The following is a 17243-nucleotide window of genomic DNA, read 5'->3' as shown; positions in this document are numbered from 1 at the left end:
CAAGGAGGGCTCCTGGAGGAGGGCTGCACAGGCCACCTCCTAACAGAATTTAAGCCCCGGGGAGGTAGTGGTCCCTGGGGCCTAAATTGAAGGGTGTGGGGGGGTCCCCGTATTTTAACTACGCAATGCCCCGGGGAGGTGTTGGTCCCGGGCAGTGTGGGGCAGGAGCCCCCCACCACACACTTCATTTTAATTATTGAAGCCCCAGGGAAATGGCGGTCCCCGGAGCTTGGAGTGGCCCATGAGGCCCCCACCTATAATAAAAGGAATGACCCGGGGAGGTGGCTGCAGGCCCCCCCCTTACCTCCCCCCCCCCCCCCCCCCGAGTACCCCTCCGCATACTATTAACAAAGCCCCAGGGATGTGGCGGTCCCCGGGGCTGTGGGGGCCCCCGCGGGCCACTCATAATAATTATGCATTGCCCTCAGGACCTGGCCCAACCGGGGCTTAAAAGAAACTAAGGACGGGAGACCACTCTCTGTTTTTTTAAAAAAATTGGCAGGATTTGCGCATCCTACGCAAATCCCGCATTTAAAAAAAATGCTTTTTGGGGCTCTCCGGGTCCCTGTGGGAACCCTTGAGCAGTCCTAGGGGGTCATGGTGTTTCTACCCTGCCACCTTTTCTTTTTTTAACCTTTGTTCTTGTGACTCAGTTCAACAGAGTCACAAGATGGCTTCCAACACTTCCTGGTTTGAAGCGTTGGCAGCCAATCAGAGTCTCGCTCGTAATTTGGAGGGTTTGCGGATCCACCGCGGTCACCAGATATCCATATTTTTTTAAGTATGAATTTCTCAGGAACTACTGAACGGATTTACACTATTTAAAGCAAAGAGTGCACTCTGGACCAAGAGCTACCTCTTTGCCAAATTTAGTGTAATTCTGTTCAGCAGTTCAGGCTGTAGCTGCGACAAAGTTTTCCTATGGAAATGAACATGGAGAAAATGTGTTTTGGGTCCCCCTTTTTTTCTTGGCCCCCGCTTGCCAACTCACCCCGAAACTTTCAAGACAGGCGCTGACCTGAGCAGGCAGTAGTTTAGAAACTTTCGTGAAGATTCGTCAAACAGCGCCAAAGATATTGGCAAAAGAAAAAACGCTTTTTGAATAGAAACAAGGTCCTAACTATAACTACTGGCGACCACCAGTAGGTAATAGATATATATATATATATACACACATACACATATATATACATACACGTATCGATATATAAAAACATTTCCAAACATTGAATTACAGTGATTACGATGAACATTAGTTGCATATATTTGTCAGTGACACATGCAACTTGATATTTAGTGACAACTATTTTAATCTAGAGACTAATGCAGCAAATACTTGGAGGTAAATATGGGCTAATATGCAGAAAATGTGTAAACCGGTCCCACCCAGTTTATGTTGTCTCGATTTTTGGTATATCAATTACCAACCGCAGGCTAACCTTCAGAAGAATTTGAATAGTGAGTCAGCAAATGATCCAAACATTTATCATCAAGGTCTCCTGACATCATCCTCAAGACAGTAAGTCACACCCAATAGTATGTTTGTGTAGTAATGATTTATCATGTCCATAATCAAGGCTAGCTAGAATGGAAGATCGTAGTGAACCTGTGTAATTAAGCGGGCAGTAGTTGGCCAGAATGAGGAATTCCTTTTCCAACAGGGCCCAACAACTCCCAGAGTTTCATCGTTTTACTCCTTGCAGTTGTGCTTACCAATGAAGCCACATTTACAGGTAGCTATCGCTCCTAAGGAGAGCTGAATGAGGTAGGTGAGTTGAAAGACATGTTGCAGTGAAGGAGAGGATGTTCCTCCATTCCTTATCACTCATATTTCCCTCTCTATTTTAATTGCTTGGAGTTACTTCTTCCTCAAAAACAGGAATAATCACCAACTTGATTTGTCTCATCGTGAGATCTGCACTAGGCAAGCAAAGGATGATTCAGATCAATTCAGGTCCGAGGTTGAGGAAGTAACCTACCCTTAATTTGTGATTTTTTTAAAGCAGTCTGCCTCTGTGATCTAGGGGGTCTAGTTACAGATATACAGTTTTGGGGGGCAAAAGCGGCCCATAATCTAACTTAACTGGGAAACTAATTGGTGGTCACAAATTCAGTTCCCACTCATCGTACCCAAAACAAACAAAACACAGGTTCATTCCATGAAGGACAGCATAAAAATTAGCGAAGGAGGACAAATCTCTGAACTTCATTTTAGATAGCATGCTCAACCTTCATAGTCATTATTAACAGGATGAAAAACGAACGCCCTTGGAAAAATGTGCACACTCCTAAACCTTGGAGCAGAGCAGGAACTCAGAGAGTAAATGTAATCTCTAGTCCCATCGGGAGGGGACTATAGTGTAGCCACGCTCACTGGACTCCTTAAAAAGTACATTACCTACCTTTAGTAACGCTCTTTCATGTGAATACTCTAACCGCCAATTCCTTTCCTTAAAAATATCATCACGTGCCAGACTGGATCTGGAGAACTTTAACAATACTCTTGCATTCTGTGAAATGGAGACATATGGCTGCTTGGAGATTCTATTCTGCCCTAGAAAACAGAGGTGCATATAAGTCCCACCCCCCTACTAGCTGATGTCTAGTTTCTTTATCTTTCTGCTTCAGCACTCCAGACACAGTGCTCTCTGAAAACACAGCAGGTGGCAGTATGCCAAAACTTAATTTGGAACCTTATTATGGAGCCCTCCACAGAAGAGGTAGGAGGACAGGGAGGACTCTGTGGATAGCCACAGGAGAGAGTGCTACTAAAGGTAGGTAACTTGGTCTACTGATGGATACTGTATGAAATTGGATTATTATTTGGGGGAAGGGTTGACTACCGGTTGGACCGGACATCCTTGGCATGATTTTACCCGAACGTTTTGCCTTCCATCCTCCATTTTTCTTGGACTTTATTTTTGCTGGCTTTAGGACCCTGCGCACTTTACCACTGCTCACCTGTGTGTGGAAGACTTTAGTTCTGCCGTGGAATGGTAAAAGGAAGTTCCTCTTCCAACAAACCAGGAAAGCGTAGTGTGAGATGTCTTCACAGAAGTTTATTCAATTAAAAAGAGCAATGTCCAGCCATTATGAATCTAGCTCCACCTATTTAAAACATCACATTTTTCTCACATGTTCGTTACTTTTGGGGGGGGGGGGAGGTCTAACAGAGGATGCAAAGAATCGGGTATTTCCATTAGCCGATTGATCAGGGAGGCTATTTCTGTTGCACAGGACTCCGCACAAGTTTCCCTCCGGCCTCTTTTCGGGGACGCTCCACTAGAGGGGTGGCAGCCTCGTGGGCTCATTTCAAAGGAGTTTCTTTGCAGGATATTTGCCTTGCAGGCACCTGGGACACTCCACATACTTTCTTACGCCACTTTAAGATTGATGCAGTGGGGCTGGGTATCAATCCCTTTGGTTACAAGGTTTTGGAATCTGTTTTGCATTCTTCATGAGCTCTTGTTCAGTTTCCTGTATCTCATGTGCCGCTTCTGCCTTCTCTGTCTTTATTAAATTTGATTATTTTTTTGCAGTATATCTGTTTGCTGTGATTCATCGGCCAGTCTTGGCTTTGGTATTCCTCACGAATAATTGACTGCGACGAGGACGTACGGATAATGCCTCGGTTACTTACCGGTAATTTTCATTATCCTTAGTCCGTAGTATTCACCAAAGTCAATACGGTCCTTCCTACATCCCTGTGAAGACTGTCCTCTGCTGGCTTGGTATGTCAGCAATGGAAGGGGACTGGCCACATCTTATACCACCCTAAATGGGTAGTATTATTGTAAGTCCACTTTTACTTCTTGGTTTTGGTTCTGTCAACGTTGTGGGCGCACCTCACAAGTACTTGGCTGCGACGAGGACTAGGGACTAAGGATAATGTAGATTACCACTAAGTAACCGAAGCTTTATTTGACAGTACCTTCCCAGATGCAGTCAACAGTCTTGAAATTAAGAAAACTAACAATTTATATTCAATCCATATTTTTAGATGTATTGTTGCAAGGAGATGAATTACCTTTTTAGACTGAAGAATGTTTTCAAATGTGTTCAGAGTCAATCATATTTGATCCCTATAGTCTATACAGTCTTTTTGGTGATTGTATTCATTGCATTGTATTTACTGCAAAAGGCTCATTTAGGTTTGTGTATGCGTTATCAGATTTTAGAAATAACTGATGTTTTGGAAAGCTTTGGTATTAGTTATTTTAAAGTGGTTTTGATAAAATAACCACATATTTGAAATGTGTGTCTCAAAAGTCCAGTTACATCTCCTATAATGCAGTATCATTAACTGTTCTTGCTACTACCCATCACATTTGTTTTTTAGGAATAGTTGCTACTTTTTATCAAGTTCTAGTAGTTCTACCTCTTCTCCTATGTCTTCAACACTTATTCACATCCTACAGGTATAGATCTAGTCCCTCCCTGCTGCACTTTTGCAACCTACCCTTGCTCACTGTTGGTACTAAAATTTCTCAGATAAGACTCGGCCTAAAAACTCAAACGAAACCTAGATTATTTTAGTCTGAATCGTTCTTATAATACACAACGCTGGTACATACTCTTAAATTATGTGCAGATTACTTCAAAAATGATATAAATACTTAGCTGCTTGTCCAGCTGAGGTCTTCAACCATTTCGCACAGTCTCTTTTGAACTAAATATTAACAGTGAAAAAAGCAGTGTAATGCATTTATATATGGATTCATTACTTCACTGAGGAGGGTGAGGGTTCTGTAAAGATTTGTGATGTAACAAAACACCTACTGTTTACCTAAAACGATTATCGCAGAAGGCTAAAACTAGTAGACCTACACTTTTTAAGGGATATTGAGGCACATTCCTACCTTCACGTATCCCAACTGTTTTTACTCATGTCCTAGGACCCTGCAATTAAAACTTTTATAAGGGTATTTCCTAGAGACATTTTTATCATTTACTTTCACTTCACATAGCACTTCACTTTACACAAAATATCCTGCTCCGCGGTAAATCAGGCGTTGAAGCACAGCTGGATTGCACTCGGCAATCCAGCTGGACCCCGATGATGAAGCATGCCAACTCCTAGGTAGGTGGGTGAGGGGTTTCCTAAGACAACCACTTGTTGCCTGCGTTCCTCTTCCAAGGTACAGGTCGACAACCACGACCTCAACCTGTTAAGGACTTGTCCACGTTGTTTTTGTATATTACTCAGGGAAAGGGACAAGTACCAGTTAAATTTCCTTCCTCTCCTTTTGTTTGGAAGTTGTAAATGGCCAGTAGGGCCTGAGTACTGACCGTTGCTTTTCCTTTCTTTTGTCGGGGAGCTGGAACTTCGGGACCAGACATCCTCAGAAGCAACGAGGACCCCTTTTGATGCCCACTCACCCGCACTATAAAATTTCTGCATTCCATCTCGCTACTTTAGCGAGATTTAGGGAAGCCTCACCTTATTAGCGCCATCTTGGTTAGCGGTCTAGTGGCTGGCCGGCTTGCTAATCACCTCCCTATTTAGGTGTGGCAATGCAAACTCGCTTTCTACAATAGAAAGACCCAGACTTGATGGAGATACGCTAAGCGCTGGTCTTTTAAGTAAAGGAAGCACTCCTGTAACGCTCACATCACGTTTTACCGTCGCTCCTGCGAGGTTAGAAAACGGGGGCTTTATTGAGTTTTTAAAATTGTTGCTAAAGTTGGTTTTAAAATTGCTGAAAATCACTGAATTGCCCGCTCACCCGCACTATAAAATTTCAGCATTCCATCTCGCTACTTTAGCCGGATTTAGGGAAGACTCACCTTATTAGCGCCATCTTGGTTAGCGGTCTAGTGGCTGGCCGGCCTGCTAATCACCTCCCTATTTAGGTGGGGCAATGCAAGCGCGCTTTCTACAATGGAAAGACCCAGACTTGATGGAGATACGCTACGCGCTGGTCTTTTAAGTAAAGGAAGCACTCTCCTGTAACGCTCGCATTGCGTTTTACCGTCGCTGCTGCGAGGTTAGAAAACGGGGGGTTTATTGAGTTTTTAAAATTGTTGCTAAAGTTGGTTTTAAAATTGCTGAAAATCACTGAATTGCCCACTCACCCGCACTATAAAATTTCTGCATTCCATCTCGCTACTTTAGCGAGATTTAGGGAAGACTCACCTTCTTAGTGGCATCTTGGTTAGCGGTCTAGTGGCTGGCTGGATTGCTAATCACCTCCCTATTTAGGTGGGAAAATGCAAGCGCGCAGCGCGCGCAGCAGGCGCGCCAGAGGCAAGCCTGTCTGCGCACAGGCCGTGCCTAGTGCCAGTAAGGCTGCCCGTTTGAAAAATGGTAGGATATGCTACTCTAAAGATCAATTGTTCAGCATTGGCAAGAGTGGGCGGGGGGGGCATCGAATGGTTTTAATGTGCGGCCTGATTAACAGTAGATCCCTGATAAAACATCATCAAGAGGCATCTAGTCTGCTAGAAGACATGGACCTTGATGTTTTATTTATTACAGAGACCTGGGCCAGTATGGACTCTTCCGTAGAGCTTGGTTTTGCCTGCCGAGAAGGTTATAAAACATTTCATAAACCCACGGCCTCTGGAAGAGGAGTGGGGTCAGGGGAATATTCAAGGAGAGCTGGAACTTCGCACCCTTTCAGGTGAATGAGGTCGCAGGGTTTGAGCTATTGGGTTTCACCCTGCAGAGCAAAAAGGAAGGTTGCTGACTGGCTTGGTGTGTTATAGACCCCCGGGTCTGGACACTCAGTACCAAGTATTACTCGATACCATCGCTGCTTTGACCTTGACACACTCCAGAGTGCTGCTCCTAGGAGATTTTAATCTATGGGACAATGGGAGCCTAGGCAGACATTTGCGAGATCTGCGACAAATATGTGAGAACTCTGGTCTACACCAGTTAATACAAGAACCAACCCACCGGGGAGGTCACGTGCTGGATCTCGTGTTTGCAAATCAGATTGAGACAGAAGTGATCAATATACTGCCCCAAAGTTGGACAGACCACTTCTTAATCCACTTTAGGATCACCATACCCAAGGTCACAAATAACAATAACTGCCAAACGACCTACCGATGGGGAAAAGACTGGGCTAAACTGCCAAAAGATAGAACAGATCCACTATTCCCCAACCAGACTCTCTTTGTTCCAGGTGATTCAGTGGACAAAAACTACCGCACCTACTGTAACTATATCACCAACATCCTAGATAGACATGCCCCCATGAAAAGGATTAAGAACAGGAGAAAACCTTCAGCCCCTTGGTTCAGCGAGGAGCTGAAATTACTACGGAACAACAGGTATAAGCAGACCATCACCAGGTCCAAATAACTTTTCTATGCCAGTTCCATTCTACAAGCACCTAATAGTACGAAGGCTCTTTTTAATATCATCAGAGACCTCTCCAGCCCTGCTTGTCTGGCCAATAAAGTGCCGGCATCACAGAATTTATGTGATGAAGTCGCTACTTTCTTTGATGAAAAGATTGCCAAAATTGTTGGGGGGCTCGATCTGGGAACAGCTAGTAGCCAGGTATTAGATGAGGAAGCCTGGGCTGAAACATCAATTGAGCACGTTCAACCTCTTACTGAAGAGCTCTTTAACCGTCTTGCTCAGGATGTGTCCTCTGGGTCCCCCTTGGACCTCCTTCCTCACAGGATCTGGAAGGAGTATGGTCCTGAAATATTCCCATGGATGCGACTGATATGTTGCCAATCTCTGAAGGAAGGAGTAGTCCCAGAAATATGGAAGCAGGCAGTGGTAACTCCCCTGTTAAAGAAGCCGTCCTTGGATCCAACAATTCCAGCTAATTTTAGGCCTATATCTCTCCTGCCTTATCCTATAAAAATCCTGGAAAAGGCTGTCAGCAAGTCCCTGTCGAGTTGCCTCAAGGAAAACCATCTACTGGACAGGGATCAGTTTGGGTTCCACCCAGGCCATGGGACGGAAACCGCTTTGGCAACCGTGCTGGACAAGTTGCAAACGCGAGCCGACAATGGTGACTCCTCGGTGTTGGTATTACTGGATATGTCGGCCGCATTCGACACGGTTAGCCACGCAGTGCTGATAGGAAGGTTGGAGAGACTCGGGGTGAAAGGTTGCGCCTTGAAATGGATGCAAACATACTTGTCACATAGACAACAGGTTGTAACCATGGCACCATTTGCCTCCCCTAAGTCCCTGGTTTGCCATGGAGTGCCTCAGGGCTCGGCAATAAGCCCCATCCTTTTTAATATATACTTACGCCCCCTGATTCCCATCATAAAATCATATGGGATTAATTTGGTTAATTACGCCGATGACACCCAATTGGTGTTTTCCCTGGAAGGGAAGCACGCGGTGTCTATGGATACCTTCCAGGAATGCATGCGTCGGGTTTCTGGCTTGCTTAAAGCAAATTCTTTGGAGTTCAATGGGGGGGAAAACGGAGTTGCTATACTGCTCTGCAGCAAGACTGTCAAAGTCCCTACCATGTGAGTTTAGACTCACGCTGGAGGACGACCTCCTGGTGCCAGCTAAAACAGTATGCAACCTGGGTGTCATGGTGGATTAAGATCTCCAAATGCTGTCACAGGCGAATAAAACAATTAGTATATGCTTTGCCTTGCTAAAAGCACTTCGGCAGATTTTACCACTCCTACCCAGTGAGGCTAGACCCTTGGTGGTGAGGAGCATAATCCTGAGCAGACTGGACTATTGCAACTCTTTGTATTTGGGTGCCCCTCAATACATCCTGCAAGGGCTGCAAAGAATCCAGTCCATAGCAGCTAAACTGGCACTCAAGAGGCAGCGCAGCTCCTCTTCCACCTTGGCCCTGAGGGACCTCCACTGGCTGCCCATCAGGGACAGAATTAACTTTAAACCCCTGTGTCTGGTATACAGAGCACAGCATAGTACAGGTCCGGTATCTATGCAAGAGAGATTCATCTGGTATAAGCCTACTAGACAGCTATGCTCTTCTAGTGCAAATCTGGCAACAACTACCAGATTCAAGAAATCCAGGATGGGAGGTAGGGCCTCTGGCACAGCAGCTTCACGTCTCTGGAATGAGCTACCCCAGCGCATCAGACAAGCGAACTCCCTGTTAGGCTTCAGAAAAAGTCTAAAGACCTGGTTATTTGCCAGGAATGAGAAGTAATGCTTCCTGTTAATAGTCAGGCCCGTTTCTGTTGATTTTATCCGTCTAGGTCTTAAAGCGCCAGGATACCCATAGGGTGACAGTCGCGCTATACAAGTGTGCCATACAATACAATACAATACAAAGGGACAAGTACCAGTTACATTTCCTTCCTCTCCTTTTGTTCTTTTGTTTGAAAGTTGTAACTGGTCAAGTAGGGCCTGAGTACTGACCGTTGCTTTTGCTTTCTTTTGTAGGGGAGCTGGAACTTCGGGACCTGACCAGACATCCTCAGAAGCAACGAGGACCCCTTTTGACGCCCAGGACCACAGAGTTGGAACCCGTCCAGATTGTGCTACACCCCTTTGCCTGTGCTGACTCAACAGGACTATTTTTGGTTACCCTCCATCCTGACTTTGCCCTACTGAGACCTGTTTGGATTGCGTTTTTACTCCCCTATCTGTGCTGCATCAACATAACTAGTGTTTGTTTATCCCCCGCCCAACGCATCTGTGACTCATACCAACAATAAATACCACAGTATAGATCCCATAGAGCCACCTCGCTTCTGTTTCCGACTGTCCCTCTGACAGGAACACTTCAGTCAGTAAATCTACATGTGTGGTCACCCTACTGACCTTGTTTATAAAAGCAATCTTCAAGAGTGAGCATCGTTCTGTGGACATAATCCAACACTATCGGCTTGGTAATGAGTGTGGGGGTCACAAATGCATGAGCATGCTCACAGGCCAAATATATGCTTGTAGTAAAGGACTAAAGTCCACTGGCGTAACGAAAATTGAGGGGGCCTCCCTGCAAGGGACGTGAAGGGGCCCCCTCCAGGCTCAATCAAGAGCTCTCCGGTAAGAGTGCTGTGCTGAGAGGGCCCCCTGGAGCTTGGGGCCCCCCCCCCACACCGCAGGGGCTGCGGGGGCCTGTGTTACGCCCCTACTAAAGTCACGTAGACATACAGGTCAATGATGGAGCCAATCAAAAACTTTGCGAGTTTGTGTAAAAACTTCCTTCAGTATGAGACATACCAAATCCATAGAGAAAAGGTATTATCAAAGTTGATTTTTCTAAACGTATAGTTCATGAAATATACATAATATAGCAATTTCTAAAGAACATGCAATGAACTCGGATATTTAGCAACAGGAAACAGCTCAAATCAAACTGCATTTTAAAAGATATTGGTTTGTTTGATAATTTGCTGAGAATGGGGAGAATTCTACTAAGAACTAAGAAGTTTGTGTGGAAAAACTGACAAGATTAGCTAGATGAGGCAACAGACTTGCAAAATATAGCATGCAAGACTACATATATATATATAAAAATTATTAAAGCAAAAAAATATTTGGTTTACGGTGCAGGGAGGTTCAGTACCTGAGGGGCTTTCAGGGTGATCACATTAGTGAGGTAAGGAGTAGGCTGTGTCAACATTATTGAGCAGCACGACTTAGGAGATGAGACTGGAGAGTGACCTGGCATGCTGGTTAGGAATGAGTGCTCTGGAGTCACGGAAAGAGCAACTGTTGCCTCTCCCAAATAAGGACTTGCAATTCAACAAAATGGGATGGGGTCGGTGGCAAACTCCTGAGCAATACGTCTAAAGTTATAAACTATCCAATACACATATTGAACATGTGAAATAAAGGTCTTTAAATGCAAGTGTATTAACCAATAAATGAAAGCCCACCCCTCTAGCATTATAGCACAGTTAAAAAAGCAAAAGTGTACACCTCAAATAAATCTTCCGATTCTGGTCATCAAGACCGAACACAAGAAGTCATATAACTGCAAAAAGGTACAAAGGTAATAATGAAAGGACAAGATAAAATATATTAAAATTATGTTCCAAATGCAGAATACTGAATTTTCAATTACCTGAGGACTTTAATATTAAGGGGTAGATTTACAATTCCCTTGCGCCATTTTTAACATTGAAAAAGTGACGCAAAAGTGGCGCAAGGGCCTTGTAAATCTGCCCCTAAGTGCCCTGAATGTAAATGATTAGGACAAACACAAATTAGCAAATACTTCAGCTTGAATAATAACAAATGCACAGCTGTGGAAAATCTAAGGAGGACTGCTTCTTTAAGAAATACAATTTTTTTTATCTTGCTTCTAATTTTAACAAAAGAAAATGACGAAAAACAAGCTCATTCTCTTTCACTTCCTGACATCTGGCTTTTGTCTATTGTGTCAAAAAGTCATCAGCATCCAGCGGCACAAGGCGACGGCATCTTACCCTGTGTAGAGTCACTGTGTGTTGCTCCCATATCGCAGTTTCCTCCATTACCGTGCTCTAAGGGAAAAAAGTATATATTAAAATTTTCATGTATTTCATTATGTAAATATGCAAGAAAACGTTCACTTATAACAAAGGATTATAAAAGTAGTATTTTACACCAGTTACATCATTACGTTTAAGATCTCAGTAGCCAGCTGCCAAACAGTTAACAAATCAAGCATTGTGGGAATTTGTTCACTACAGGAAGTCTTATTTGTTTTCCCTTAACAGAAGGGTTTGAGGAGAAGGGCTATTTTTGTGGGACAAGGAAACAGTGACTCGTCCGACTGAATTTCCGGAACTAACGAACATCCGCAAAAATCATATTTGTTGCCAAATCATCTGAAATGAAATTGAGTAATTTGCTTGTGCCTGTGAAAAAACACTATGTAAAAGGCCTAAGGATAATAAAATAAATATTTCTCACGTTCTTACAACTAACAGCGTTTCTTTATAAAAAAAAAAAAAAAAAAAAAAAAAGGCATTCTGTCCTAGTGTTTACATTTTGGGGTCTTATACCTAGGTCACGTTAATGCTGGAATTGTATTTGGATCACTTTAAGCTGTGTACATTTGAAGCAGTAAATTGAACCTTGGGGGATGCTTCTTAACTGAACACGAGGCAAACCGTGAAAAGCTGTTCGATGGAGAACTTCACCTTGGTTTAAAATTAATGGAGATTACGTGGCAGACCAATGCAATACTGTGCATTTACCAGCAATAAAGAAAGTAAATGTCTTATCCTAATTTGGCAGAGATCTCCTTTACTAAAACACATCCTACCCACAAAAATCAAACCTCATCTGGAGCTGTAGGAATGCAGCGACGGTGATATTTTCATGCTCTCAACTCAAGTTTTGGCGCCTCTGCGCCGCTATTTTTAGGGGTCTGTAACCAGACCTTTTTGTTTCCAAAACATAACATATACTAAAAAGTGAGTTTTGGGTTAGTCCCTTGTCGATGACTAAATAACCTTGTTTTCCCAGTTGTCTGCGTTTGATTTACCGGCTTTTTCACCCTATTCTTGCGTTTGTCCTGCCCAGGAACATTTCGGTAACTAAGTGTTCTGATTGGATGAGTTGTATCCTTCCACTACATATATGAAATGAAAGGTACATTTATAAAGCGCATATATGAGGGAAATATATTTGTATTATGTATTCAGAAGTCCAAGAAAGTGCACCTGTTTCTTTACTCTCCACTGCTGTTTTATGCTCTACCTCCATCAAGGGGATCTCCTTTCACTTACCCCCTCCCCTCCACCATTTCCAGCTCCTTCATCCCGCTCCCCATGTGATTTTATGTTTTTTCTTTCTTTATTATTTTTATGAGGGCCTGGCAACTGCAAAGTGCTGCTGGGACACTCATTTTGCTTTTTTGCACTGAGTGTGCAACTTTTTAACTTTGTTTTATATTTTAATTTACCGTTCGTAAGTAGCCATGCACCATGTTAGAATGATAAATGGTCATCTGCCATAATAGATCGCTAAATTAAAAAAAATCATTGCCGCACAATCATGCCTCACGAAATACGAACGTACATTGTCAGCCATCTTTAATAGAAACCTCATTGCAAGATTGCGGTCTTTGCGTGTACATGCTTCATGACTCATACCTTCTTCGCATGTCACTAACAAAAAACATTGGCAAAGCCAATAGCTAGGCCTTCAAGAGCCAAGACCTATTGCCTTTTGCATAGCTTGTTTTTATAATAGATGGAATTTCACTTTGTTTTGTTTGTATTTCTGAATGTGATGCACTATAATACACCACAATGAGTTGGACTGCGACACAAAAACTGACTTGTGATGGCTTGCATTCACTTTTCTTGCAGTCTCGGGGCGGCCAAGGCATGCGGTAAACAGAGACCTGCTATGTCTTCTAAATACGCTCTCCCCTTTCTTAAGGAATTGAACATCGCAGGCCACAAATGGTGGGTAAGAAGTGTTCTTTTTATTTAACAATATATGGGATACTACGGACCCAAAGCTTTTCAGCTCGCCGCCCCGAGCCTTATTCACATTAGAAGTCAAGCTTAGATAAGAAACTGATACACAGCAGAAGAACTAATGCTTCTCTTTGTAAGCTCATGTTCACTGTGTGTGGCTAGCCAAGTAATATAGCAATTAACTAGGAGGAGCCCCACCATGCCTTCAAGTTACATTCATCCTCAAACAGAAGTCACTGTTAACATAACCCTTGGTGCTTCCTGCCTATAGTCCTCTCTTCCACCACAAAGCGATAGTGTCGAGGAAAACATTTTGTAACATCAAACACATTTGCTCCCTGAGTCTACACCAACCACACTGACAGCACAAACAGATCTTTGCCCTCGCAGGAACTGGCAAAACTGTTGCAGTACCACTTATCAGCAAGTCTTTCAGCCTCAATGGTTTACTAGTTAAATGTGCACAAAACGGTATACACTTGTGTATGTATTATTTACATCTATGCATAAATACACACATGCTTATGTATATAAATGAAATTCGGAAAATAACAAATGGGGGCGGGAGTGAAGAGGTTTAAAATTAGAATCTAGGGTCGTGTCCAAGATGGGGACGGAGTAGGACATGTTTTTTAGTCCCTCCGCCGCCGTGATTGCCTGGCTTTGTATAGCTCCCTCCCGGATCCCTACCGGCCGCTCTAGAGCCTGCGCTGACCCTCCGGAGGCCCTGTAGGTGGTCTGGAGCTGGGGCCGGCCAATTGGCGGAGCGAGGGCCACCCGGCGACAGAGAGGCCTGTGGCGTGGCCGCCCACCGGGGACCTCGATTTGAACTGTGGCTGGAAGCGGTGCCCCCTGCGGCGCCGCGGTGTCGGCGCCGCTGACAGCGGAGGGCGGATTGGCCCCGCAACCGATGGTGAGACGGCCTCACGAGTGGGGGACGGCCTGCCGGGTCTCCGGGAGCCCACTCACCACACGCAGTGCCTAGGAGCAGCAGACAGCAACGCGCAGCCGACGGGAGACCTCGGCCTCGGTCGGCCTCGCGGCCTCTACGGAGTGACTCCCGGGGATCTTCCGCCTCGATTAACGCGACCCGCGTGCTGGGGGGCCTGCCTTTGCCCCAACGGAGGCTGGACTGCCCACGCCCTTCCCCCGATCTGGAGCAGAGCACTTTGGCAGCCGGAACACGCGAGCAACGCTGAGGCCTACAGCTACAGCGGTAAGGCGCTCCAGCCGGGGACTGAAAACGGGGCTGGAGACTGGAAGCGGGGATTCCGTGGCCTGAGCGACTCTGAGGGGGCCTCCACTGGTGACTCCTCGGGGACTTTCCCTGCTAGTGCCCCAATCTTTGCTGCCCGGATCCCGGCGACTGATGGTGCAGAGGGGCCTCGGGACGGGTCCCCTGGCATGGTTCTGGACCCTGAAGCTAGGCAGAAGTAGGGCTTGAAGGCTGCCGAGGAGAGTGAGAGCGCCCTGAACAGTGGATGTGTGCGCCTAGGAGCGCCTGTAGAGCACCTCGGTGCGCAGGGTGACCGCCACCCCGAGCAGGAGAGTGCGTCCTCAACATCCGGCCTAGGTTGAGATGGCCTAGAAGGGTGATCTTTGCTCGGCTGGCGACGTGGAGTGGCAGAGCGGGGGACGCTCCACAAGGGGGTTCCCTGGGTGCTCATCCCTGCCCCGGCCTGGCTGTAGACTTCTGCTGAGAAGGGCCTAGAGGTGGTAGACAGTGGGCCATCTGAACCGGAACTTTTGGAGACTAACAGCGCCGGCGGGACTGTAGAGGAGGGCTACCCCGGCGAGACTGTGTCAGGCGACAGGTGGCGCAACCTACCTCTGAACCTCCGAGAGCCGTAGTTGCCGTGACGGCCGCAATGTCCAACAAGTCCAGCAAGGGAAAGTCCGGCAGGGAGGGACCTCAGAGGGAGGCGCAGCCGGCGACACCTCCCGGACCCAGCGGTTCCCCCCGGCAACGAGATGAGGAGGCGCCGGCTACTAAGGCCTTTATGCTGGAGCTCTTCTCCGCTATCAAGGCGGACATCACGGAACTTCGCTCCCAGCTCGCCTCGGATCTCAAGGAGGTGAGGAGAGAGGTGGATGGCATCGGCGAGCGGGTGGCGACGCTGGAGGAGCATGATTTTGGGCTCGCGGGGGACGTGCACCAGCTCCAACAAGATGTGATACGACTGACGGAGCAGAACCTGGATCTACAGGCTCATGCGGAGGACCTAGAGAACCGATCTCGCCGGAACAACATCCGCATTCGAGCAGTACCTTGGGATGGTGAGGTGGGTGACCTGCGTGGCTACGTGCAGGCCCTCTTGCTGCAGATCCTTAACGAGGACGGCCTTCAGGAGGTCAAGATGGACAGGGTCCATAGAGTGGGTCTCCCGAGGGGTGCGGGGGCTCCCCCTCCGGATATCCTGGTCTGCATCCAGGATTTTTAACTCAAGGAGCGTATCCTTCGGAAAGCGAGGGGTATTACCGATCTGCGGTTCAGAGAGCATCGTCCCCAGCTGATTCAGGATCTGGCGGCATCGACGCTGCAGAAGAGACGCGCCTTTAAACCAGTGACGTCCTTCCTACGCGATCAAGCGGTAGCATACTCTTGGGGCCATCCCTTTCGCCTCATCTTCAGATGGCAGAACAGACTGGTCCAGATCCGTTCCCTACAGGCTGCCAAGGATCTCCTTGGATTGGACAGCGCGGCCCCCCCCTCCGAGGGAAGGCCAATCACCGTTGCGGCGCCGACGGAGCTCCTCCTCCTGGCATAGGGTGGGGCGACCCGTAACGCAGAATAGGCCGGATCCTATGGCCAGCCAACAAGAAAGAAATGGGGCAGTAGCCTCCGTGGTGAATGTGACGGTGGTGCCGCCACAGGACAGCTCATCGGCGGCTTGAGGGGAGACGGGAGGCTGCTGAGTGTCGGAGGGACACCCCCCCTCCATTCAGGTACCGTGGGTGCTATGTACTTTTGGGGAAGACGCCCCGGACTGGAGAGCGGACGGAACACCGACTGCTATCTGGATTCCTGCTCTCAGAGGGTCTCAACACTGGCCCTCGCTGCGGACCTCTGGGGTCCAGGGGTTCTTCTTTTTTGGGGTTTATGTGTTTCTGGAGGGGGTTTTTTTGTTGGGTTGTTGTTGGGTCACGTTTAGGAAGGGGGTGGAAGGGGGGGGGGGGGGTGGGTCGGGGCAGGGCGGGGACCGGTGGTGGTGGCCTGGGGCTGTTGGAGAGCGTGGGGTATGAGTGGCGTCTAGCGGGGGTTTTGAGAGGAGGGAGGGGGAGGAGGAGACTGGGACAGCTGGTGACACAGGGGAGGATTATTGGCATACTTGCGGGAAGCTATCGTTCTAGGCGCTGCTGGTGGGTGAGGGGCAGATACTGGGTGGCGGGGCACATGAGGCTTTTTGAGTGGGGGGGACTGGTAGAGATGGGAAGTGTGTAGGGTGAGTTATGCCTGTTACCCTAGGAACTTGGAATGTGCAGGGACTGAACTCCCCCCAGAAACGCCAGAAGGTCTGGAAGTACATCCTAGATCATCACCTAGATGTGGTTGGTCTGCAGGAGACCCACCTGGCCCGGAAGGATGAGTCCAGATTGAAACATAAGCAATTCCTCCTTATTTATAGATCCTCGGCGTCCTCCAAACATAGGGGGGTGGCTCTGTTGATCCGCTCGACACTTCAGTTTCAGCCATTGGGGGTCCGGAGCGATAGGCAGGGCAGGTGGATTATAGTCAAGGGTGTACTACTCGGTAAGACTTGCTCATTTCTAGTGTTATACGCTCCCAATGCGGGGCAAAATAGGTTCCTTCTAGAGTTGTTGAGCACCATAGAGGATTTTGTGGAAGGGGCGCTGTTCGTGATGGGGGATTTCAACTTGGTCTGGGATAAGGATTTGGATAGTTC

At 46.9% G+C, this 17243-nt stretch overlaps 1 protein-coding gene across 14 annotated transcripts in view; it reads right to left on the bottom strand.

Moving 5' to 3' along the window:
• The window catches only part of TJP1 (tight junction protein 1), a 1155396-nt gene that overhangs the window by 466526 nt on the left and 671627 nt on the right, over positions 1-17243 (bottom strand). For all 14 annotated transcript variants that reach the window (XM_085644067.1, XM_085644073.1, XM_085644075.1 and 11 more), the window contains one exon: positions 11350-11406. In XM_085644067.1, the coding sequence (XP_085500193.1) occupies positions 11350-11406 (57 nt within the window). The remainder of the gene's footprint in view (positions 1-11349; positions 11407-17243) is intronic.

This window comes from Triturus cristatus, chromosome 3_1 (genome assembly GCF_964204655.1).
Source record: "Triturus cristatus chromosome 3_1, aTriCri1.1, whole genome shotgun sequence".
In the NCBI taxonomy this organism is placed as follows: Eukaryota; Metazoa; Chordata; class Amphibia; order Caudata; family Salamandridae; genus Triturus; species Triturus cristatus.
Note: the sequence above shows the minus strand (reverse complement) of the source record. Positions and strands in the feature narration are given on the sequence as shown.